This window comes from Protopterus annectens, chromosome 10.part0 (genome assembly GCF_019279795.1).
Source record: "Protopterus annectens isolate FY-2018-M chromosome 10.part0, PAN1.0, whole genome shotgun sequence".
Taxonomy (NCBI): domain Eukaryota; kingdom Metazoa; phylum Chordata; order Ceratodontiformes; family Protopteridae; genus Protopterus; species Protopterus annectens.
Window position 1 is genome coordinate 1,172,922,985 of NC_056744.1, and position 25,659 is coordinate 1,172,948,643.

At 41.5% G+C, this 25,659-nt stretch overlaps 1 protein-coding gene across 1 annotated transcript in view; it reads left to right on the plus strand.

The window, feature by feature from the left end:
* The window catches only part of LOC122813542 (synaptonemal complex protein 1-like), a gene marked incomplete in the record, with an annotated part of 863,486 nt that extends 838,689 nt beyond the window's left edge, over positions 1–24,797 (plus strand). The window contains 1 exon segment of the mRNA XM_044085917.1: positions 24,322–24,797. Within this exon segment, the coding sequence (XP_043941852.1) occupies positions 24,322–24,473 (152 nt within the window).
* Positions 24,798–25,659: the final 862 nt, after the last annotated feature.

Below are 25,659 nucleotides of genomic sequence, written 5' to 3' on the forward strand. Positions count from 1 at the left end.
TTCAAAATCCGGAAACTATATAGCCGAAACCCCTAAATGCCAGAAGACCAGAAGCGCAAAATTTAAAATCCCGAACATACAACACACAACTTCCCCCCACAATCAAGCATATCATCCTACACTACAGATAAGCAGGGGGGCAAGCACCTCTGCACCCCCAATGTGGGGGGCTGTGCCCCCCACACGCACACACACACACCCTTACTTAAATATACTAACTTGAGATCGCACAAACACACAAGGGAAACTCACACCCACACACATCACAGACACAGCACACACTAAAGCCCCTAACCAACGCACTTACACATAGCTACTTACCTTAACTTCCACCTATCCATCAACAAACTGCAACACCAGAAGCGCTACTTTAATAACTCCGAACTTCGGGATTTTGAATTTCTTGCTTCTGGTCTTTCGGTATTTAGGGGTTTCGGTTATAAAGTTTTGAGATTTTGGAATTCGATATTCCAAAATTTCAAGATTATGTAGTGATCCCATATATACATACACACACACACATACATATATATATAAGATATACCCAAAGGGTAAGAAGGGGAGGGGGAACTAGTGTTAAAGTTCAATTTTTTAAACAAATTGAAAACACTTAGCTTGACAGCTGGCCTGATGCGTCTTGAAGTCTACGTGGCAAACAAGATATGAGGAGATATGGAGAGGGGCACTATGGATAATCTTAGCTTGCGAGTTTTTGGCTAGCGCAAGCTTGGATATCTGCCAAGTCGGTTCCAAGGACAGAACCAAAACCTATCCTTCATGAATGAAAGAAGATTAACATCATCAGATCAAATCTTTTCCATTTACTTTTGTAAACTTTTCTAGTGGAAGCGTTGTGGGATGATAACAGAATGTGACGGACAAAGGAGGAGAGCTTGGGCTGTGTAGCAGTCAATGAAATGAAGAAACCACATGGTTAAACTTGATGCTTGAAATGTCTGCATGAGTCATGTCTGTCAGGTGAGACAGTAGGTATGAAGTTGGATCAAGAATCCAAGTTGGATGTAGAAGATGAGGCCAAAAGAAGGGAAACCAAATCTGTTGAAGCTAGTAAGGTAATGAGGATAACTGTGCTCTTCAATCGTGATACTTTCTGGAGAAATTTGGGAATGAGGGGTAATGAAGGAGGTAAGCAAATCTCCATACATTATAACCTTCAATTTAAGCATTTCCCCCACTCTTTTTTTCCACAGCCAAAACATTATTTTCTACAGAATCATTGTCAAAGTCCATTTTCCATTGTATTTAATTTCATTTAGTCTCTCATTCCATATAGTCCATGAAACAAAATATTACTCATCACACAACACACATCACACAACATTTTGCACCATAATAACCAAATTCTGTTATGTCTATATTTGCTCAAATTTAAGAAACTTTTCACCCTATTATGTTTGCATATTTCTTTCCACAAATTAACTCTCTTACATTTCAAAAACACATGCTCAATAATCTCAAACTCTCCACATTTAGTACATAGTCTGTCTTGCTTTTTCTTGTATGGCATTTTTGCCGTAACCAGCAATTTTCTAGTAGACAATCTCCATAAAAAATCATTACATTCTTTAATCTTTTTTATAGTTATATCTCCTCATTATGGCTTTTTTCATATCTATTTCTAAATATTTCCATGGATCAATGCAATAAAACACTTTTAGAATATTTAAATACCACGCCTTTCTATTTTTCTCACATATATTCTTTATTTTCCATAACACAATTTTGTTTTGGAACTCTTTCATTTCTTCTTTCACAGTGTTTTTACTACTATTTTTTTACTTCCATTCCTTCCCACACTTTTTTGTATTTGTAAAATAGTATCATTTTTATCAAGTTTTTATTTCTCTTCATACTTCCTAAGATGCTGCATGTACTATTGGGTTTATTAAACCCAAGCCTCATTGTTCTTCTTTAATATATAGAATCCCTCTCTTGACTGGATTCAGTCTAGAGCACGATATAAAAATATAATCATTACATCCTTTTCTTACTTAATGGGAATCCTATAGATGTTAGCAACATAAGCAGTTTTTACTATTACCATGGTGTTCAACAAGCATGCTTTTGTCTATATGAAAATCTATATGATTTCCAAAAACAGTCATATCCTTTACTTCTTTGAGTACATTATCCCATTGTTGTCTGTAATCATTCCTTCCAAATGTTGTTCCTAATATATCTATATATTTTTCACTGAACTCAATACCTTCTATCATACCTTCAAAACCAAATCCTTTACTTGTCTCTTTATGTATACTTAAACCATTTTTTAATTTATACTTAATTTTTTATTTACTTCTTCCATCCATACTTTATTTTTAACAATTAATGCAATATCATCTGCATAATTATACATTATTGGCAGTGGTACTTCCTTTATCATTTTGTATCCACCGCTACTTGACATTTTATTAATTTTCTTCGCTATTATATCCATACCTAATGAGAAAATTACACTACTAGCTGGGCAGTCCTATTTTATTCCACATTCCATTTTTAGTTCTTCCCCAGTTCAGCCATTTACATTTAGTTTCACATGGTTTCTTTCATAAAGAGATTATATTACTTATAATATGTTTTGATTACATTTGCCTGGAAAATTCTCCATAATGATTTATATTGAATATTATCATAGGCTTTCCTTGTATTCCCTATCATAACATTTGCTTCTTCATTTTTATTTATGATATCATTTATTTCTCTTATTATCCATAATAACTCTTGACTTCCTTTTCACATATTGGTCATATATTCTATCCATTTTTTTCTAACCTTTTTGTTATTGTCATAAAAAATGTATAATCCATATTATAGGTCTCCAGTTGTTTATCTCCTCTTTATTTCCTTTTTTAAATATAATTTTATAGCTCCTGTACATATCTCTTTAATTCCAGTTTCTATCCATTCATTCATAACTTCTATAAAAATATTTTTGCCACTCCATTTTTTATACATACCATATTCAATTCCATCCAGTCCTATTGCAGAATTCATGTTAATATCTTTTAAAATTTCATTCATTTCTTTCATAGTTATATTTTGTTCGAAATACTCATTACCTTTGTTGTTTAATTTTTCACCTTTATAACTTTTTGTTCTGTGTTTTCTTTTCTTTTAAAGAATATGTACTGGAATTATTTGTTAATTATTTCATATATTCCTTCTTGTATTGTTTGCTTTCCTTATTTTTTAATTCTCTTGCTATTTTTCCTTTTATTATTTTATTCAAATATGGTGCTACCTCTTCTTTCTTTTCTTGTAAACAATATTTTTGCTTATATAACAAGTTAATTTTAATTTGATTCATTTTATATTTTTCCTTTTTCATAAAAGGATTTTTTTCTTCTCTAATAAGTCTCTGAATGTTTCTTGAATTAATATCTTATATCTCTTTCTTTTCTTTTTGTCCTTATACATTCTAAAAACACTTTTTTATTTGTCTTTTTAAAATTAAACCACCAAACAGTTCAGTTCTCATAAAACTCTCTCGTATTCATATGATTTTTCCATAATTACAAAGTTTTTTTTTCTCTTGTAAATCTAATTCCTTTTCATTAATTCTCTTTATTCCTTTTCCTATTCTTATATTCTTCATTTCCAGGGTGCTGGCGGAAATTGGGCTATTGTTGGCCGAAGGAGAAGAGGGGGGAAGGCATGCCCGAATGCAGGTAAAGACTAGGACTGTGGTAGTGAGGTTAGGAACTTTGAATGTTGGCAGTATGACTGGTATAGGGAGAGAGCTAGCTGATATGAAAGACAGAAGGAAGTTTGGTATATTGTGTGTACAAGAGACCAAATAGAAGGGGGGCAAGGCTGGGTATATCGGAGGCGGGTTCAAATTGTTTTATCATGGTGTGGATGGGAGCAGAAATGGCATAGGGGTTATCCTGAAGGAGCAGTATGCTAAGAGTGTTTTGGAGTTGAAGAGAGTGTTGGATAGAGTGATGTTTATGAAGCTGGAAATTCATGGTGTAATGATGAATCTTAGTGCATTTGCTCCACAAATTGGGTGTGCGATGGATGAGAAAGAAAAATTTTGGTGTGAGTTGGATGAAGTGGTGATGACTGTACCCAAGGGTGAGAGAGTGGTGATTGGAGCAGATTTCAGTGGGCATGTTGGTGAAGGGAACAGAGGGGATGAGGAAGTGATGGGTAAGTATGGTGTTAAGCAAAGGGATGCAGAAGGTCAGATGGTAGTGGATTTTGCGAAAAGGATGGACATGGCTGTGAATATTTATATTTTAACAAGAGGGAGGAGAAGAGGGTGACATACAAGAGTGGAGGGAGATGCACACAGGTGAATTATATCTTGCATAGGAGGGCCAGTCTGAAGGAGTTTGGAGACTGTAAAGTGGTGGCAGGGAAAAGTGTAGTTCAGCAGCATAGGATGGTGGTTTGTCGGATGACATTGGTGATCAAGAAGAGAAGGAGGAGTGTGAGTGAAGCACCAAGGATCAAATGGTGGAAATTGAAAAAGGGTAATTGTGAGGTGGAGTTCAGGGAAGAGTTAAGACAGGCAGTGGGTGGCAGTGAAGAGTTACTGATTGCTGGATAACTAAAGCAGAGCTAGTAAGGGAGATGGCTAGAAAGGTGCTTGGTGTGACATCTGAAAAGAGGAAGGAGGCCAAGGAGACCTGGTGGTGGAATGAGGAAGTACAGGAGAGTATACAGAGAAAGAGGTTGGCAAAGAAGTGGGATCATCAGAGAGATGAAGAAAGTAGACAGGAGTATAAGGAGATGAGGTGCATGGCAAAGAGAGAGGTGGCGAAGGCTAAAGATAAGGCGTGTGAAGAGTCATATGAAAGGCTGGAAACTAAGGAGGGAGAAAAGGACATGTACTGATTGGCTAGACAGAGGGACCAAGCAAGTAAAGATGTGCAGCAGGTAAGGGTGATAAAGGATAATGAGGGAAACATACAAGTGAAGAGAGTGTGTTGAGCAGATGGAAAGAGTACTTTGAGGGGCTGAAGAATGAAGAGAATGAGAGGGAGAGAAGGTTGGGTGATGTGCAGATAGTGAATCATGAAGTGCAGTGGATTAGCAAGGAGGAAGTAAGGATAGCTATGAAGAGGATGAAGAATGGAAAGGCTGTTGTTCCGGATGGCATACCTGTGGAAGCATGGAGTTGTTTAGGTGAAATGGCAGTGGAGTGTTTAACTAGATTGTTTAATGAAATCTTGGAAAGTGAGAGGATGCCTGAGGAATGGAGAAAAAGTGTTTTGGTACAGATTTTTAAGAATAAGGATGATGTGCACAGCTGCAGTAACTACAGAGGGATTAAACTGATCAGTCACAGCATGAAGTTATGGGAAAGAGTAGTGGAAGCTAGGTTAAGAAGGGAGGTGATTAGTGATCAGCAGTATGGTTTCATGCCAGGAAAGAGCACTACAGATGCAATGTTTGCTCTGAGAGTGTTAATGGAGAAGTACAGAGAAGGTTAGAAAGAGTTGCATTGTGTCTTTTTGGACTTGGAGAAAGCATATGACAGGGTGCCTAGAGAGGAGTTGTGGAATTGTATGAGGAAGTCGGGAGTGTCACAGAAGTATTTGAGTGGTACAGGATATGTACGACGGTAGTGTGACAGCGGTGAGGTCTCCAGTGGGAGTGACGGATGCGTTTAAGGTGGAGGTGGAATTACATCAAGGATCAGCTCTGAGCCGTTTCTTATTTGCAATGGTGATGAACAGGTTGACAGACAAGATCAGACAGGAGACCCGTGGACTATGATGTTTGCAGATGACATTGTGATCTGTAGTGAGAGTAGGGAACAGGTGGAGGAGACCCTGGAGAGGTGGAGATATGCTCTAGAGAGAAGAGGAATGAAGGTCATCAGGACTAAGACAGAATATATGTGTGTGAATGAGAGGGGGGATAGAGGAAAAGTGAGGATGCAGGGAGTAGAGGTGGCAAAGGTGGATGAGTTTAAGTACTTGGGATCAACATTTCGGAGTAATGGTGAGGTGAAGAAGAGAGTACAGGCAGAGTGGATAAGAGAGTCAGGAGTGATTTGTGACAGACTAGTACCAGTAAGAGTGAAAGGGAATGTATGCAAGAGGGTAGTGAGACATATGTTATATGGGTTGGAGACAGTGGCATTGACAAAAAGGCAGGAGTCCGAGCTGGACGTGGCAGAGTTAAAGATGTTAAGATTTGCACTGGGTGTGACGAGGTCGGACAGGATTAGGAATAAGTATATTAGAGGGTCAGCCCAGCTTGGAAGGTTTGGAGACAAAGCCATAGAGGCAAGATTATGTTGGTTTGGACATGTGCTGAGGCGGGATGCAGAGTATATTGCGAAAAAGGTGCTAAAGATGAAGCTGCCCAGGTAACAGGAAACAAGGCCTAAGATATGGTTTATGGATGTGGTGAAAGAGGACATGCAGGTGGTTGGTGTGTGAACAAGATGCAGAGGACAGGAAGAAATGGAAACGGATGATCCTCTGGGGCGACCCCTCATGGGAGCAGCTGAAAGAAGAAGGATAATTCTTCATTTCCTGCACTTTAATCCATAGCCACATGATGTGAAAATTCAGCATGCTTAATTCCTTTTTTTAACTCTCAAACTATCAGATATTTAAAAAAATCAATTTCTGTCCTAATTTCATTCCTTTTGTAGCTCCAGTGGTGATTGTCTGATACACTTAACTCTCCACTTTTCATAATTTCTTTAACCATGTTAACATTGCAATAGCTTTTATTCTTTTCTTAAATTACAGTTAAAATCACCCACCACTATAATGTCCATATTTACACAAACTTACTTAAGAATAGTTTTAAACATAATTTCTCTCTCTCTTTTTTTTGTTACATATGCTTATAAAGCTATAATTCTGTACACACAGATGTTCTTTGTGTTTCACTGTTGCAGTCATTACATTTGGGTAATCTGCTGGCAGGTTGCCCTCAGTCGGCCTAAATATCAAAGTCTTGGGTTTTTCGTCAGTTGCTGTCTCCTCTTCCATGACGTCAGGTTGTCAGCAGTATAAAACATGCAGCCGACACCATTTTCTTTAGTCTTTCTTGCCGCACGGTGCCCGAAGCAGAAGCAGTTTGCAAGTGCCGGTCGGCCGACTCCTGAAATTTTCGCAATCAAGTTTCAGAACCGAAATATTCAATTAAAGCCAAGTACCCCGTTGGGGAAACTTTTTCTTGCTCCTTACCGATGTCAGTAAAAGTTAATAATTGCATTACTTGTGAGAAGCAAATACCTCATAAGGATTTTCATTTGTACTGTAGCATTGTCACCTCACAGTAAGACGGTGTCCGGTTCGATTCTCAGCTAGAGTGTCTTCTGCGTGGAGACATGCATGAATGGGCATGCCTTCGTTGAAGATTGTGCGTCAGGGCTGGTAACTTGGCATGTAAAAATCAACTAACAATCATTAGCAGACCGGAGTTCCACTGTGGCGACGCCTAACTGGGAAAAGCCGAAAGACACAACAACAACTGTATTCCTTGCCTAGGCCCAGATCATAACATGCCTTGCTGTCAGTTTTGTGCTAGATTTAACCAACACACTATTAAGCGTCTGTATATCTTTGCTTCAGAATATTTTGGGAGCAGATTTAATTACCCTGAAATGTCTGATAGCAATCAGACTACTGGAGTTCACAAAAAACACAAAGATAAGGACAGAGACAAACTGTTGAGGTCCAAAACCAATGACGATGCTTCTCCTAAGCCAGTCGCCAGTTTGCCTGTACTCAGGTGCTTTTGCAGCCCCTGATACCCACTACTTTTGAGTTGCAGGCCTCTACTGAGACCCATGTAGAGTCCGGCATGCCGTGAGCTTCTCAGAGTATTGTACCCGCGGATGTCTCTCCCTCGGATGGGTCTGGAGCCGCTGAGCAGGCACCGGCTTCTGAGGGTGTTTTCAGGCCTCAGCATTTCTATATAAAACCGACGCCAGCTTCAAAGACAAAAGCAACATCTAAGGCTAAAAAACTGACACATGAGCCACGTGCTCACGCCTCTATGCCCAAAAAACAGATGATCAAAATGGCTGAAGACTTAATTGCCTTGATCAGGGGTTCCCAACCCCCCCTGATAAGAGGCCTAGGCAGGACACCGAGTATGAATCTTCAGATCTGGTTTCTATTTCTTCTGATTCCTCTTCTGATCAAGAATTTTCTATACCACCCTATGAGTATTCAGATGCAGAGGAATCCATCCCATCTGCATCTCCTCTTGAAGATTATTCTTTTGGAGAAACCTTGAATACTTTGAGGGAACATTTTCATTGGGAGAGTCAGGATTTCTCAGAGTCAAAAAACAGGCTTAGGGATTTCCTTCTTCCTCAGTATAGGCCTTTGGCCATACCTCCTGTATTAGACATTGTTGATGATGTGTTTTCGGAATCAAGCATGGCTCCAGATTCCCTACCTCCGGCTCTTAGTAAGCCAGACAGATATTACAGGGTTCCTGACTCCCACAAATTTTTATTCAAAAATCCTGCTGCTGACCCTGAAACTATCTCACAGGGTCCCAAAGGTGGTGTAAAGGCCTCTACAGCTAAGACTCCTACCCCCTCTGATAGAGATTCCAGGGTGCTGGATAGATGGGGAAAGAAGGTTTATACATCTGCAACCTTGGCTATTAGGACCTTAAACTGCCAGTTTCATATGCTTAAATATCAACAGCATGTTATGGGATTATTGAAACAGAAAATTATGTTGATTTCTGAATGTGTGGAAAATAAAGAATTACAGGAATTATTGCATGCAGCAGAACAGGTTGAAAAGCATACTTTGCAATGAAGTTTTGATTCCTTGGAGGCCTCCTGCAGGGCCACAGTAACTGGATCTGTGATTAGAAGGCATGCCTGGCTCAAGGAGCAAAATCTGCCTGATCATGTTAAATCTAAATTGTTGGATGCTCCTTTACAGCATGATACTCTGGTAATAAGGCAGAAGAGGTTTTAAAGAAAATGGAAGACAAAGCAAACTGTAAAAGACTTCTTACAAGTGCAGCCACCAAGATTCAGTAGACACTGGCCTACAAAAAATTGGTCCTTTCTTGTGTCCGACAGCTTCATGGGGAAAATCCAGGTGCTCAAAAGGCTCTAGATACCAATCACAGGGTTCTTAGAGGTCAAAGCAATGGGGTGCCTCTACCTCCAAATCTGGAGGAAACAAAGCGCAACCCTACAGTAAACAGTCTCAATGACTTCCCTCTGCCATCACCAAGCACTTATCTTTTGGTGCCCACTTAAGTGGAAAATTAGCACTTCATGCTCAAAATTGGCAGTTAATAACCAAGGACAAGTGGGTATTAAACATAGTATCCCAGGGATACAGATTTCATTTCCATAACTTGCCAATTCCAAACGGTTGGCCAGATTTGCCACAAAATCAATGGGCAGAGGCACAGCAACAAGTTGCGTCCTTTATGGATATGGGAACTATTCACCCAGTACCAGAAGAAGAAAAAGGGCAAGGGTTTTACTCAAGACTGTTCCTGGCACCCAGAAAAGACAATGCCTGGTGCCCAGAACTGGATTTATCGATTTCTGAGCACATTCTTGGACATCCCAAAATTCAAAATGCTGACTTTGCAACAGCTTCTGCCCATGCTGGGCAAGAACGCTTGGCTAGTGACTCTAGACTTAAAAGAGGCATACCTGCATATCCCAATAATGGAATCGTGCAGAAGATACCTCCGCTTCAAGACTGGTTTTATGCATTACTAATTCTATGCACTACTCTTTGGCTTATCTACTGTGACCAGGGTCTTTACAAAGTGCCTGGCACCAGTAATTGCATTCTGCAGACAAAGAAGCATACAAATCTATTCTTTCTTGGACGACTGTCTCATTCAAGCAGAAAACAAGGATATTCATCCTCAGTATCTGGCGTTTGTAAAAAGGCTTCTAACATGCCTAGGGGACACAATAAACGAAAGGAAATCACAACTGGTACCCTCTCAAAAGATTCCATTCCTGGGTGCAAGCTTGAATACAACTGCCCAGATGGTTTACCTTACACCAGACAAACAAAGGCAACTGACTATTTACTTCAAACAGATGGCAACAAAAACCCAGTTATCTGCAAGACAAATTCTGCATGCTCTGGAAGTTCATGGCATCCTGCATTCTACTAATTCCATATGCAAGACTGCATATGAGGAAACTACAGTGGTATCTAAAAAGTTTATGGAGTCAACATTATCACAGTCTGGAAACAATAATTCCTCACATTCCCTGCCTACAACAGGAGTTTCTTTGGTGGGCAGAGACATGTCACCAGAACATGGGACGGTCTTTCACTCTACCCCCTGCCACCCAAACCCTAACTACAGACGCATCAGACTATGCTTGGGGGGGCCCACCTGGCGGGGAGATGCATTCAGGCATATGGAGCCCAAAACAAATGCATCTGCATATCAACCAGAAAGAGATGTTAGCTGTTCAGAATGCCCCGACAGCCTTCAAGGACTTACTTCATCCAGGACAAATACTGATAGACGGACAACACCACGGTTATGTGGTACATAAACAAGCAGGGGGGTACACATTCCTACCCCATTTGCAGAGCAGCCATGGCATTGTGGGGCACAGCCTTGACTTACCAAGTACATCTTCAAGCTCAGTTCCTGCCAGGAAAACAAAATACTCTGACAGATGACCTAAGCAGAAATCTTATGGACCCTCACGAGTGCAATCTGGATCCACAAGTCTTCAGCAGGATAACAGAGAAATGGGGGAGTCTGGACATAGATCTATTTGCCTCTCCCCAGAATTATCAACTGGACAAATTCTGCACAAGGGCTTATCACAGACAAGCATGGAAAGTGGATGTCCTATCCTTCAGCTGGAAAAACCTATCAGTCTACGCCTTTCCTCTTCTGCTTCTTCTTCCCAAGGTCTTACTAAAGGTCAGACAGGAAAATCCAAAAATGATCCTAATTGCCCCGGACTGGCCTCGCCAGCACTGGTACCCAATTCTAAGGAATATGTCTCAACTCCCTCCTTGGTACTTGCCTCAAATACCTCATCTACTGTCTCAGCAGAGCAATCAAATTCTGCACAGCCAGCTCTAAACTCTGAACCTGGCAGCATGGCTGATCATGTAATTATTCAAACACCACCTCTTAGTAAATCTGTGATGGATGTCATTTTGGAAACCAGAAGGCCTAGTACTAGAAAATCATATGCTGATAAATGGAAGAGATTCTGTGTTTGGAACCAAGCAGAAGGGACGGACACAGGAAAGCCAAATATTCCTCAGATTTTATAATACTTGACTGAGATGCTTGACAAGGGCCTATCTTTTTCATCAATAAAAATCCATGCCTCTGCTATCTTGGCTCATTACAAAGCAGAGCCTCCCATCTTTTCTCATCTTCTGCTAAAACAATATCTTAGAGGGGCCAAAAATTTAAGGCCTCCCAGAAGATCACCACCTCCTGCATGGGACCTCAATTTTGTGTTGGTAAAGCTCATCCTGCCTCCATTTGAACCAGCAGCTACTGCGGATATAAAGTTTTTATCTTGGAAAACGGCTTTTCTTCTGGCAGTCACTTCAGCAAGAAGGGTTTCAGAACTACAGACCCTCATGACTGTGGAGCCTTTTATTACATTTTACCCGGACAGGGTGTCCCTCAGGACCAATCCTTCCTTAATGCCTAAGGTGGTATTCAGTGTGGCTCTTAACCAAACTATTCACCTGCCAACATTTTACTCAAATCTGCAGCACAAGGGGGAGCAGATTCTGCATTCCTTGGACGTACACAAACAACTAAGATTCTACTTTAACAGGACCAAATCTCTAAGAAAGTCTGAGCAGCTACTGGTGGCATTTGCTGCAGGATCAGAGGGGAAGGCTATTTCAAAGCAGACTATTTCAAAGTGGCTAAGCCACTGCATTCATTTCTGCTATTTGCATCATGGTAAACCGGTGCCCAAGGGAATCTGGGCACATTCCACCAGGGCTGCATCTACCTCAGCAGCTTTTCTCAGAGGGGTGCCAAGTAAAGACATTCTAGAAGCTGCTACTTGGAGTTCTGTTCATATTTTTACAAAGCATTATCATTTGCCTCTCTTCGCTAAGTCCAGGGCAGGCTTTGCCACTGCAGTTCTGCAGGACCTTATAGCACACCTAATGCTATTTAGTTCCAGCCTCCCATCCATAGCTTTGGGATTCTACCCAAATGTAATGACTGCAACAGTGAAACATGAAGAACATAGTACAGTTGTGTACACTTACCATAAATGTAGATGTTCCAGTGTGCTGCAGTCTGGGTTACCCACCCGCCATCCCCCTTTTTACTAGAACTTCTCCTTCCTTCACTATATTCTACAGCCTTTGTGGTGGATTTGCTTTTAGATGAAGGTAAATTTTGTTGTTACAATTGCATTTACATATATATATATATATATATATATATATAATATATATATTATTTTTTTTTTTTTTGCTCCCCATTTTGTGGGCACCTGACATCTGGGGCAAGAAAAACTAAAGAAAATGGCATTGGCTGCATGTTTTATAGACCTGACAACGTCATGGAAGAGGAGACAGCAACTGACGCAGGACCCAAGACTTTGATATTCAGCCCGACTGAGGGCAACCTGCCAGCAGATTACCCAAATGTAATGACTGCAACAGTGAATACACTCGAACATCTACATTTATGGTAAGTGTACACAATTGTACTTTTTTCCATCTCAAGTCTATTACCATAATTCATCCTAGTTCCACTATGGTTACATCTAATATTTTTATGCTTTCTTGACATAATTTACATATGTCCAAGCATGTTTTTTCCCCATGTTCCAAACTACCGCACCATTTCAAAGTTTTTCTTTCTTCCTCTGTTAATAATCTGATATCTTCTAAAAACAGTAATATCTGCATCTACTGCATTCTCCTCTTAAGATTTTTCCTACTGTTCACATTTAAAGCTAATATTTTCAGCTTTTAAGAACAGTTTTAATAGTGTTTATCCCTTTCATTATTTTCTTGAAGCATTACAGTTTTGAGTTTTCTTTTCCTTTCATTAATTCTTTTCCCTATTGAATTCTTTTTATTAATTACTGTGCGTCAGTCAGGTTCTTCCTCACTTGTCTCCTCTGTTTCTTTTTCCTTGTTACTTTCTTTAACTTCATGTATAACCTCTTTATCAGTTACAGCTTTTTGTACATTTTCTTGTATAACACAGTCTACTATCTCTTCATCCTGTATAACTTCATTTTCTTTAACATTCATTTCACATTCTAGCCATGAATGACCAGTATTGCCACACTTTTTTCACCTTAAATCACAATTTTTTGCATTAAGCACTGTTTTGCCACATAAATAACATTATCACATTCATCGATTAAATGATAATTTTTTCCACAAAAATAAGTTTTTGGTTGATCCCTGTATTTCACAAAACCCCTATTACCATGAACATCAACAATACTAGGTCCGTGCATAACATTATAATTTTCCATTTTCAGTATTACTCCAGATTCCCATCCCCGAGTCCATAGTCCTATTTCATCATATATTTTTGTATTGTTCATTACTTCTATACATATAGCTAACAAATGTCCTTTCAGTTCATTTGCTTCAACTTCATTTCTAAACTGGATCATTATTCTTTTTTTATCTGTAAAAAGTTTGCACCACATATTCTGACCATGGATAAATATTTTTCTTTTGTTCATATGCACCCAAAAAATTTCCATGGCCTGCCCAGTCTCAAATATCAAGTCAAAAAAGTTTTTCTGTAATTAAATGTTCTCACCTCTTTTGCTTTGACACCTAGAGGTGCTATGACAAAGTCCCAAACCTCATACCTGTCCAAACTTTCTTTTCTACTGCTCAGACATACTTTATACTTCTGTTTTGTTTGTTGTATTTCTTCTTTTTCCTTTGTGCATAAGTATTTGTCTCTGGAACATTTTCTGACACACACTCTTCTTCTCCTTTTTCTTCTATTTTTTTCCATGATGTCGTTCCGTGAAATTGCTACTCCACTTTCTGGCTCCCATTTGTTTACCATTTCTTCCAAATAAGCATCCCGCACCCCCTTCCCATTGTAGGGTTGTAATTATGCATTTTTCAGAGGTAACCGTTTCTCCTTCAAACAATCTCCTCTGAAAATTTTCCTCTGAATCCATCTCCGTTTCAACTACAATCTCCTTTTCCTTCACAATTTTCTTTTTCTTCATTGTCACTTTTTTTCTGTACCCACACCATCAGAAAAAAACGTCTGGTAGCAATTTTACTTTTTCAGCAACTTTCATTCCCGTTTAAGCACAAGCTGAATCCGCAATGTTTTCTCCCTGTTTCTCCAGGCCACCTCCATGCCTGGAACAGGTAGTCTGTTGTGTCACATACAAATGCTTCCCCTACTACTAAGAGTAGGGGAAGTCCCCCCGATGCCCTCGCCAAATTTCCACTAATAATAGCCAATAATAGTATCAACACCCCCTTAGGTCTCCCCTGAAAAGAGGCTACTAGCCTAGGTGGACTAAACTGGTCAACAAAAGATAGATAAAATAAATAAGAAAATCTATACATGCATAAATAGCCAGTCTGTCAAACCATAATGCTGAATACATAAAAAACATTCTCCCTTTTCAATTTATTTCATGAGTACTTTTCCATTCATGTTTCACTTCCACAGAATCTCCCAGATTTGGAAGTACTTGTTTAGTTCATCTTGGAGGACTTGTAACACAAAATGTTAAGTTGTCAATCTCGCCTTCATTCTTGCTGGATGGGTTCAGAGCCGATCCTCGGCTCCGACTCGGCACTTGCTAAGCTCGAGAGCTAATTTTTACCAGCTCGAGGCAACCCTATATCCCATGATGCAAGGCGGAGATTACTCAGATCTCATTTGCCGCTTTGCTAACGAGGTGCCTTTTTACCAGCTCTAGGTAAGTGAACTTTAATAGACTCTTGTCTACCCCCTTTTATAACTTTTTTCACCAAATTTTTATTGTTTTGTTAGTATCGATTCACGTTAACCCTATTCCCGTCAGTTTCCCTCCTTAAGTGAGTTGTTCCCTATACCCTTGTAGGCCTTAGGCCTTCCCCTCCCTAAATTTTTTCCTGTCAGGGATTTTTGTGTGAGTGACTGTCTGTATCCCTGTCTGTGTTAATTAGATTCATTTAATTTAAATTAATTTAATTTTGGACTGAGTGGTTGTGTGTCGGTGTTTTTTACGTGTTTCATCGACACAGTCATGTCGAAGGACACTAAGGTCTCAGGTTTCAAGAAGTGTGATTCGTGCTGTCAGAAGATGTCTCTGACAGACGGTCACACTTCTTGTATTTATTGCCTGGGACCTTCTCACCTGCAGGACTCTTGTGCTATCTGTCATGCCTTCAGCCCAAGAGTCCTGCAGGAAAGAAAAAATAAGCTCATTTTAAGGGGCTTATTGAACCGAGCTCCCGACTAAGTCGGCGCCGGGGAAGCCCTCGAAACCTGCCAAGCCTTCGGCTCAGGCTTCCAAGCCATCGGCTTCAGGTTCATCTTCACCTGGGTCGAGATCGGCTCCGGCCGGAGCCGATCCTTCTTTACCAGCGTCAGTATCGGCTCCACCCGGCGCCGATACTGTTCAGTCTAGACACTCAGTGTCGGCTCTGGTTGGAGCCGACGTCTCTTCGGCTCCGATGGCTCCATTGATCTCAAAAAAGAGGTCTCGATCCCCTTCCGTGGAATCAATTCATTCGGCTCCGAGATCACCCTTGCTCTCAGAGCGGAGCCATCGGAGCCGATCTTCTCGGTCATCCAGGCTATCTGATCACGACCTTGAGAGAGTGGTAAGTAGACTATTAAAGTCTCAGGCATTGGCGCAAATTCTCCATAGCCCATCTCAACAGACGGTAGCTATATCACACCCACTGAACATTCCTCCTTCGACTCTCTTACAGAGCTCGGAGCCGGAGCTCATCGAACCGTACTGTGACCGCGGAGCCGATACAACCCTTTGGCTCCGGCGTCCTCGCCCGATTTCCTCCTGAGACCTTCATTGGAGGGATCCGGCGTCTGCTCTCTCGTCGGCTCCGAGGGGGCGAGTGGCACGGACCCTTGTCCGACCCGTTCTCCCTCTCGGAGCTTGGCGGTGAGCTCGGCCCGACATCTGCCTCGGAGACTTCCCTATCGGTGAGGCCTGGGGTTCCTATCTCTTCAGAGCGGGAGCCTTCTGGTCTCTCTGATGGGGGAGCCTTCGAGGTGATGAGGAGTGTACTAGCCCCTGGGCTTAGTCAACGGACAGTTCCATCAGCTCCTCCCACTACAGTGCCTGCTGACGTCTCTTCTCACTCTCTTGCCCCCGGACCCAGAGATCCAACGCCTCAGGTTTCCCCATTGGGAATATCTTCCTCTTCCGAGGCTTCTCCTGATCTGTCAGGAGAACCCCCCCCCCGTAAGAGGACATGTAAGAGGAAACATGTAGACTCCCCTGAGTCTACCACATCAGATACTGACTTGGATGAGTCGGAGGGGTCCCCAAGGTCCTCCTCTGAGGATGTCTCATTTTCAGACATCCTTGAAATCCTTAAACAGAGGGGGAACTGGCCCTCCCTTAATCCCTCCGAGGACGAGTCAGTATACCTGGAGGCGTTCGGATCTCGACCCTCCACCTCCTGGGTGTCTCCGCCTTTCGACCCTCTCATGGAAGTAGTGGCTCGGAAGGCGTGGATGGCTCCGGATTCGGTGGAACCTACCCCCAGGAGACCTTCAAAATTTATTACAGCTCCACAAGATAGGCAATACTTAACAAAAGGTGTCCCAGTTGATGCCATGGTGGTGGCTGCTGCCACCAAGAAGGAATTAGCTGATCCTTCAGTACCTGTTCATCCTCCTAATAAGGATTCTAGGACTATGGACAGGTACGGTAAGCGGATTTTTTCTTCAGCGACTTTTGCCATGAGATCGCTGAACTACCTATGCCACTTCACCCACCTCCAAAGAGACGTTCTTAAAGAGTTGGGGGAAGTTTTACAGGATCAGTCAGCTGCTGGGTCTCAGGATAAGATTACCTCACAGTTAGGAATCCTTAACTCCATTGCTAACTCCTCCATGCGGCTCATTTCTTATGCAGCCGATGGAGCGAGTAGAGCCGCAGGCACAGGAGTGGCTTTAAGGCGTCAGTCCTGGATGCGGCTTTGTAATTTTGCAGACCCCTTCAAGGCGTCTTTCACAAACTCCCCTTTTGATGGCTCGACCTTGTTCGGTCCTCAAGTGAAAGACACTTTGACTAGATGCGAACAAGATGGCAAGACTCTCTCTGCCAGGAGTCCATTTCTCCGCCCTTCTAGACCTTACCCCAAAGGACAGAAGGGAGGGAAAATGTGGTTCTGCAAATCTCAAGGAGTCACGCCTGACGACGAAGTCAGTTTACCCCAGAGGCAGAGAGGGTAACAACAATAGACGCCCTAGGGGCAGAGGGGTCCGCAGAATCAGGGTAGCAGAGAGCCTCTTTCTGACAAACCCTTTCAGCATTCCTGAGATGTTGCCCGATTGTCCGCCGGAGGCAGTCGGGGAAGATTATCGCTGTACCCAATAGCCTGGCTTTCCTTTCTCAAGACAAATGGGTACAGTCAATTATATCCGAGGGTTACAAGATCCCCTTTATCCAAACCCCAATTCAGCAAAGGGAACCCTTCCAGACGCTCCACCCGGTCTAAGGGAACTAGCAGTACTAGAAATATCAAAACTGCTAGTAAAAGAGCCATCCAGCCAGTCCCGCAGACCAATTAGGATCCGGAATCTACTCAAGGTTCTTTTAGTTCCAAAAAGACAGGGACTGGAGGCCAATATTAGATCTGAGCAAACTCAACAAGTTTGTAAAGAAATCAAGATTCCGGATGGTCACGCTACAGTCCATTCTACCCTTTCTGGGCAAGGACAATTGGATGTGCTCTATAGATCTTCAGGATGCGTACCATCACATAAAAATTCACAGACGCTCCAGAAGATTTCTCCGCTTTCGGCTGGGGACCAGTCACTTCCAATTCAGGGCCCTGCCCTTTGGACTCACAACAGCCCCCAGAGTGTTTACCAAATGCATGGCAGTGGTTACGGCTCACCTGAGATGTCAAGGATTCCAGGTGTTTCCATATCTAGACGACTGGCTCCTCACTGCCACCACCAGGCATCAGCTTCTCCAAGCCAGAAATCACACCATTCACACCTGCAGAGGGTTAGGAATTTCTATAAACTTTGAAAAATCTGCCTTGCCGCCTTGTCAATATATTACCTTTATAGGCGCAAATTTGGACACCGTACAGCTTTCTGCAAGGTTGACAGACCAGAGGATCTTGGACATTCAAAAACACGTCCAAGTGATTCTATTCAGCAACAAAATTCAGGCCAGATTTGCTCTAAAAGTGCTGGGTCTTATGGCGGCCACCATAACACTTCTTCCTCTAGCCCGCTTTTACATGCGGCTACTACAATGGATGTTATTCACTCAATGGTCCTTTCAACAACTTCCCATGTGTCACCGGATCAAGTAACCCCAACTTGCAAAAGACATCTGACTTGGTGGATATCGTCTCCTCAGATCCATCATGGCAGACCGTTTGTTCCTCTTGCCCCAGTTGCCACGGTTACATCGGACGCCTCCCTGATTGGGTGGGGGGGGCATTATCAGGGCAGAATGGTCCATGGCACTTGGCAACCTTACGAGTACCATCTGCACATAAATGTTCTGGATATGAGAGCAGTGATTTTAACGTTGCAAGCCCTCAACGACTCTCTTCCTCAGGGAACAATTGCAGTTCAAACGGACAATATGTCAGTAGTATGGTACATAAACAAACAGGGCGGAACCAAGTCCTTTCCACTATGTCGAGAGGCTCTCAGACTCTGGCAATGGGCGATCTCCTCTCATCGGTTTCTGATAGCAACGCACATCCCTGGGAAATCCAACATCATAGCGGACAGATTGAGCAGAGCTATTCTCATGCCTCACGAGTGGTCTCTCAAACAGTCAGTGACGGAAGAGATTTTTCAGATGTGGGGAATTCCTTGCTGCGACCTTTTCGCTACACCCCAAAACAGCAAATGCCCAGACTTCTTCTCTCTCTTCCCCCTCCCAGGCCATCCCCCTAGAGACGCTCTAACCCAAGATTGGCCCCGGGGACTTCTTTATGCTTTTCCTCCTTTTCCGCTGATACCTCAGCTAATTCAGAAAGCAACCGCCTTGAGAGCCAAATTGATTCTCATTGCCCCTTATTGGCCTCGACAGATATGGTTTCCGTTCCTACATCGTTACCTCTTGGTACAGCCATGGCATCTGGACCCGGTTCCAGATCTTCTGACCCACCAGTCGGGTCACCTGCACCAATCCATACCCACTCTCAACCTCACTGCTTGGTTGCTCCACTTCCATCCTTAGCCAGGCTTCCTATGATTTCTAATCCTGTACGGGATATCATAGTAGCTTCCCTAAAATCTTCCACCAGAAAGATCTACACTAGTAAATGGCGGCTTTCTCTTTCTGGGAAAAAGCTAGGAACATAGACCCCTATACTGCTCCAATTCATTCGGTATTGGACTTCCTAGCTGGCATTTTTAATTCAGGATGCTCTTCTTCCACAGTGAAAGTTCAACTGGCAGCCATTTCAAATTTTCACATAGGCTTTTTGGACCACAATATCATGTCACATAAACTTTGCAAGGCATTCCTTCGAGGTATCTTTTTATTGAAACCTCCAATCAGAGACCCCCCACCACAGTGGGATCTAAATTTAGTTTTAACATCTTTGATTCTTCCCCCATTCGAACCTGCAGCTGCCTGTTCCTTGAAATTGCTTTCTTGGAAGACACTTTTTCTAGTTGCCATTACATCTGCCAGAAGAGTATCTGAGCTTCATGCTCTCTGTGTTCGTCCTCCCTATCTAATATTTCACAAAGATAGGGTATCCCTAAGAACTAATCCATCTTTCTTACCAAAGGTGGCATCTCAGACTAACCTAAACCAGTCCATTGATCTTCCAGTATTTTTCCCGAATTATTCTGATAGAGCTGAACAAAAGCTACATTATCTTGATGTTCACCGTCAGCTGAGATATTATCTAGATAAGACAAAAATTTCTAGGAAGTCTGATCAACTTTTTCTATCCTATGCAGAGAACAGGAAAGGCCTTCCAGTTTCTAAGGTTACTTTATCTAGGTGGCTGTCTTCATTGATCACTTACATTTATCAGCTCAGGGGCAAAGAATTGGTTTCTATCCCAAAAGCCCATTCTACCAGAGCTCTAGCTACATCTACAGCCTTTCAAGCTAGACTTCCAATAGACACTATTTGTGCAGCAGCCACATGGGCCTCTCCTCATACCTTTGTCTCACATTACAAACTAGATTTGGTCTCCAGAGACAGAGCAAATTTTGGTTCCACCGTTCTCAAGAGTCTGTTCCAATGAGCCACCCAGGAAAGAGGTGCTAGGGACGCGGTCCCATCCAGCAAGAATGAAGGCGAGATTGACAACTTAACATTTAGAAGTTATGTACCTACCATAACGTTCCATGTTAGTTGTCTTCTCTCTCCTTCTTTCTTAAGCCCTCCTTCCCCCTAGCCTGGTCAGACCGAGAAGATTATTAATCCTCTATTAAGAGGTTTTTACCTTTTTCCATCTGCTTAACTCCAACTTTCGCTAGGTTAGGTGGATACTTTCTACAGGCTTATGATGTTATTTAGTTTTTTGTTTCTTCCTCCTATGTTGGAAGAAAATACTGCTATTTCTTTAGCTACCAAACGAGATCTGAGTAATCTCCGCCTTGCATCATGGGATATAGGGTTGCCTCGAACTGGTAAAAATTAGCTCTCGAGCTTAGCAAGTGCCGAGTCGGAGCCGAGGATCGGCTCCGAACCCATCCAGCAAGAAAGAAGGCGAGAGAAGACAACTAACATGGAACGTTATGGTAGGTACATAACTTCTAATTCTTAGATAGTGCTCTTAATTTTCCCTCCCTTCGACGTTCATTAATATTAACATTTCAGCAGTCAAAAACACCTTCAGTATAATGGATAAACATGTTCAATATATAATTTTTCACCTTTTACACTCTTTAATAGCCTCAAGGAAGTGCAGTTACTGTTGAAGTTTAGCCTTTCAATAATCATACAGTACTTACACAAGTTGTCCCACCACAGTAATTTGTTTTCCCAGTTGCTGTCACTGACAAAAAACTTGATGTTCATCATTAGATCACTGTTTTAGCAAATGATAAGAAATAGGACATATCCTGCCAATTTAGCTAGTGTGCCAGAGCTTAGGCACTCCTTCCTCACGACATATGCCAGACCTCAGACCTAGGCACAAGGGCTGCTTGCTTGTACATAAGGGCTGTATGGGCACCAAAATCCTCAGAACTTTCTTCATACAGGTCTGGGAAGCAAGATATCATCTGTAGGTCAGTTTGTCAGTAATTTGAAAGGATCCAGTTTTCTCCTATGAGCAAAAACGAAATGCTCCATTGAGGACCTTTCCTCTTTTCTCATATGTCTTAATTACAGTGTTGATAGCATCAAAGAGAGGCAAATTTATTAGAAAGACAGACCTTCAGTGTCTGTTTTGCTTAGGACTTGAGCTGACAAGGCTTACACTAACATAAAAGGGGCATACAGAGCTGTACAACAACCAAACCTGGGTGGATCTGATCACATCTCTATAAAACTAATGCCAGCTTACAAACCTGTCTTAATCAGAGATAAGCCCATTGTGAAACAAATCACAGTTTGGCATGAAGGAGCCAAGGATAGTCTCAAGGGACTGCTTTGATATCACAAACTGTGATGCCTTTAGGGATGCAGCCACGGTGAACATAGATGAAAATATGAAACAACTATGGCTTACATATCCAAATGCATGGAGGATGTAATGAACATCAAAAATATTAAAGTAAGAGCCAATCAAAAAACATTGTTAAACAGCAGGGTGTATGGGTTGCTGAGGGCAAGCAACACTGCTTTCAGGGCAAAGTATAAGAAGGGTCTAAGTGTGGCAAGGGCTAATCTACAAAAAGCTATCAAGGAGGCCACGAGGGAGTGTGGAAAGAGGATACAAGGATGATTTGAGGATGTGAAAGACTCAAGAAGCCTGTGGCATGGTATTCAACAGCTACAAAACCAACTCAGCTCGGAGCAATAACAGCACACTGAATTTCTGGGCAGTCTAGACACATTTTATGGCAGGTTTGAAAAGAAAAACAACCTGGAGGCTGTAAAGCTTCCCAATGACCAAAAGGAGGTAGTACTCCGCTTCAGTGCTGTGGATGTAAGGAACTGACTGAGGAAAGTGAACCCCAGGATAGCTGCTTGCCCTGATAACATTCTGGGGAAAGTATTGAAAGGCTGTGCAGACCAACTCAGCATAGTCCTGATGAACATCTTCAATACCTCACTTGTCCATGATAAAGCACTAACATGCTTCAAATTTACCAGCATAATCCCTCTACCCAAAAAAAGTCAACCCCACCTGCCTAAATGATTACAAGATAATGGCCCTTACAGCAAATGTAATGAAATCCTTTGAAAGATGGATTAAAAACCATTTGACTACAGTACTACTCCAATCCTTTGACCTTCTGCAGTTTGCCTACTGGGCAAACAGATCAACTGCTGATGCCATTTTGGTGGCACTTCACCTCACATTGGAGCATCTTGAAGAGAACGACAACTATGCAAGGCTGTTATTTATAGATTTCAGCTTGGCATTCAATACAGTGATTCCAATGCAACTTATAGAAAAGCTAATCAACCTTGGTATAAATAAAGCTGTGCAACTGGATCCTGGAGTTCCTAACAGGAAGACCACAAAGGACCTGTGCTGGTAACAACACTTCAGGGAGTATTACAGTCAACACCGGCATATCCCACGGTTGTGTGCTGAGTCCTCTACTGTTCACAGTCCTTATCCATGACTGCTCTGCAAAGGCTAGCAACAACCACATCATCAAATTTGCAGATGTCACCACAGTGGTGGGACTCATAAGTGGTATTGACAAGAGTGGGTATAGGATTGAGGTCAATTACCTGACTGAATGGTGCAATAACAATTTGGACCTGAACATCAATAAAACAAAATAAATCATTATTGACTTCAGAAAAAGCTCTACCATGCACCTGCACCTCAAGATCAACAGTGAAGAGGTGGAGAGAGTCCGAACTACAAAGTTCCTGGGGGTACATATATCAGAGGATCTTTCTTGGAGTACAAACACAGACCAACTAATTAAAGTCCAACAGCAACTACACTTCCTAAGAAGGGTTAGAAAAGCAAAGCTGTCTATGAATGCTCTAAATACCTTCTACAGAGGAGCCACTGAGAGCATTATCACCACCAACTGCACTGTATGGTTCAGTAACAGCACAATGGCCAAAAGGAAGACGCTGCAAAGAATAATAAGAACAGCAGAAAAGATAGTGGGCACTAGTCTTCCTACCTTACAGAGCTCTTTGCAATGAGATGTAAAAAGAGGTCCCGCAAAATACTGAGGGGCTCTTCATCCAGTGTATAGTTGGTTCACTAAACTTACACCTGGTAGAAGTTTACGGGACATCCTCTGCAGGGCCTCCAGATTCATGAACAACTGCAGTAAGACTCATTAATGCAGATGTAAATCTGACTGTATCAAAACTATAACGGATTGTTATGCTTTTATCCCCCCCATACAGTAATTCTGTTTTATTGTATACTAAAATTAATATATTCTCATTCTAGTGCAATTCTAGTCACTTCATTATGTGCAATATCATGCAATCTCACCTCTGTGTATAGTACTTCACTTTTCATGTGCTAATCATCTAGTAGTCAGTGTTGTCCAGTGTATATAGTGTACAAGCATGTGCGTCGGCTACCTAGATATTTACTTTTGTACTATAGTTATTGTTCATTCTGTCTTTTTGTGGGGTTTTTTTTTCTCTCTTGTAAAAGAGCTCACACTCAAAATTTTGTTTAGGTAGCACTGGTGTTTCCCAAATGACAAAGTTTCTTTTGAATTTTTTGAATATCTTTGAATCTGTAATGTCAAAAACTGTACCATTTGTCAGGCTTTCATCTTAAGATAATCTTATCAGCCACTTTTCCAGGTTTGTTGAGAATCTCTGAGAAATTTTTCTCAAACAGAAATTATAGTGAGTCTTTTCATATTGTAGAATTACTAAGTTTTAACTATTTTGTATTTTGTGGAACAGTTCTCAAATATTATGGGATTATACTGTTAGTAGCATTCATTGATCTCTTAAATTATATTCAGGCAGTAATATCAAACAGGAGAATCATATGTATTATAAATGATCACTGTAACAGTTTAAATAATTCTCTCACATATTTCTATTGTACTAATTTGTAGACTTGAAGAGGAGAGCAAGATCGACTCTGCTTCTAGAGAAAAGTGAAAATGGCCAAGTAGGCTGTATACAAAAAGAAGATGATGAATATGCTGTCAGTAGTGATCTGGATGGGCTTTCTGACAGCCCTGAACTCACTTTCAGTGATCTCTGATGTTTTAGAGGACTGTGCATCAGTAAAATTTGTGAAAAGGACATGTTAGCAGCTGTGCCAACTGGAGAAATTTCCCATCACTCATGCCATTTCCACCAGGTGTATATAGTGATGCATGATTGACTGCATGCTGTCCAGAAAACCAGGACCACTCCATAAGGAAATCATGTGGAAGATCATCAGGCTTTATGAGATTGTCTTGCGGGGTGCTTTTTATATTGTGAAATTTATGGCCTACTGTGCCAGGTTTGAGCTGTGGAGCTTAACATTTGCCAATTATTTTTTAGTCTTCCTGTAATGTTTAATAAATGCGCAAACACAGAACAATCTTTTCTTAATGCCAAATTGTTTAGATTCGCAGGCACCACATTTCTACAAGAGAGAAGTTTTTGCTGAAGGATCTAGTAGTGGTTTTTAATGAGCCACCCAGGAGGTACTGTGCATTGCTCACTTTATGTTGTCAGTTTCTGCAATGACTTCTATTCAGTGACCATCAAGCAGACGTAATGACCACTTTGCACACTACTTCAGCTTTTTGATTTTTTTTGTTGTACCACTTTTATCTGGAATGGGTGCACATTTTTTTTCTGTAGTAACTTGTTTTGGTGCTGTGGATAGATTACTTACTATCCATCAGTATTCAGTGTGGAGTGCTTCCACTCTTCTGGTGAAGAAAAACAGGGAGAAATGTTTTGCTGTACTTGAAGATATACACTGTGAAAATATATAGTCATCCTGTGTATCATCAGCATTGGTTTAGAAAATGGCGTGGCTACTTAGAAAATGTCCTTTCCAAGGGTCTTTTAGTTCCCTACAAAGCTACACAGCAAGATATACCATCCCCCTAAGTTCAGTGTTCTGGAAACTTTGTGAGCTACTGACAATGTTTGCATATATCTCGCACACAAGTAATTGCCATGATGTCTCCATATGGCATTGTGAGCCTTAACCATAGGGTTTATGCTTGTAGAATAAAGATGAGCAATGGACTGGAGGCCATTGTCCATTTGAAATCTGTATTTATTGATGGTGTCATGAATAATGTGGGTCTAACACCCCTCCCCCATTGGTAATGGCTACAGAATTGGGCACAGTGTTAAACTAGAGTGAAGTCTTAGCCGTGCACATTTTTTACAGAAGATATCAAAGTTCAGACTTATAACTCCTAATTCTTCATTTAAACATT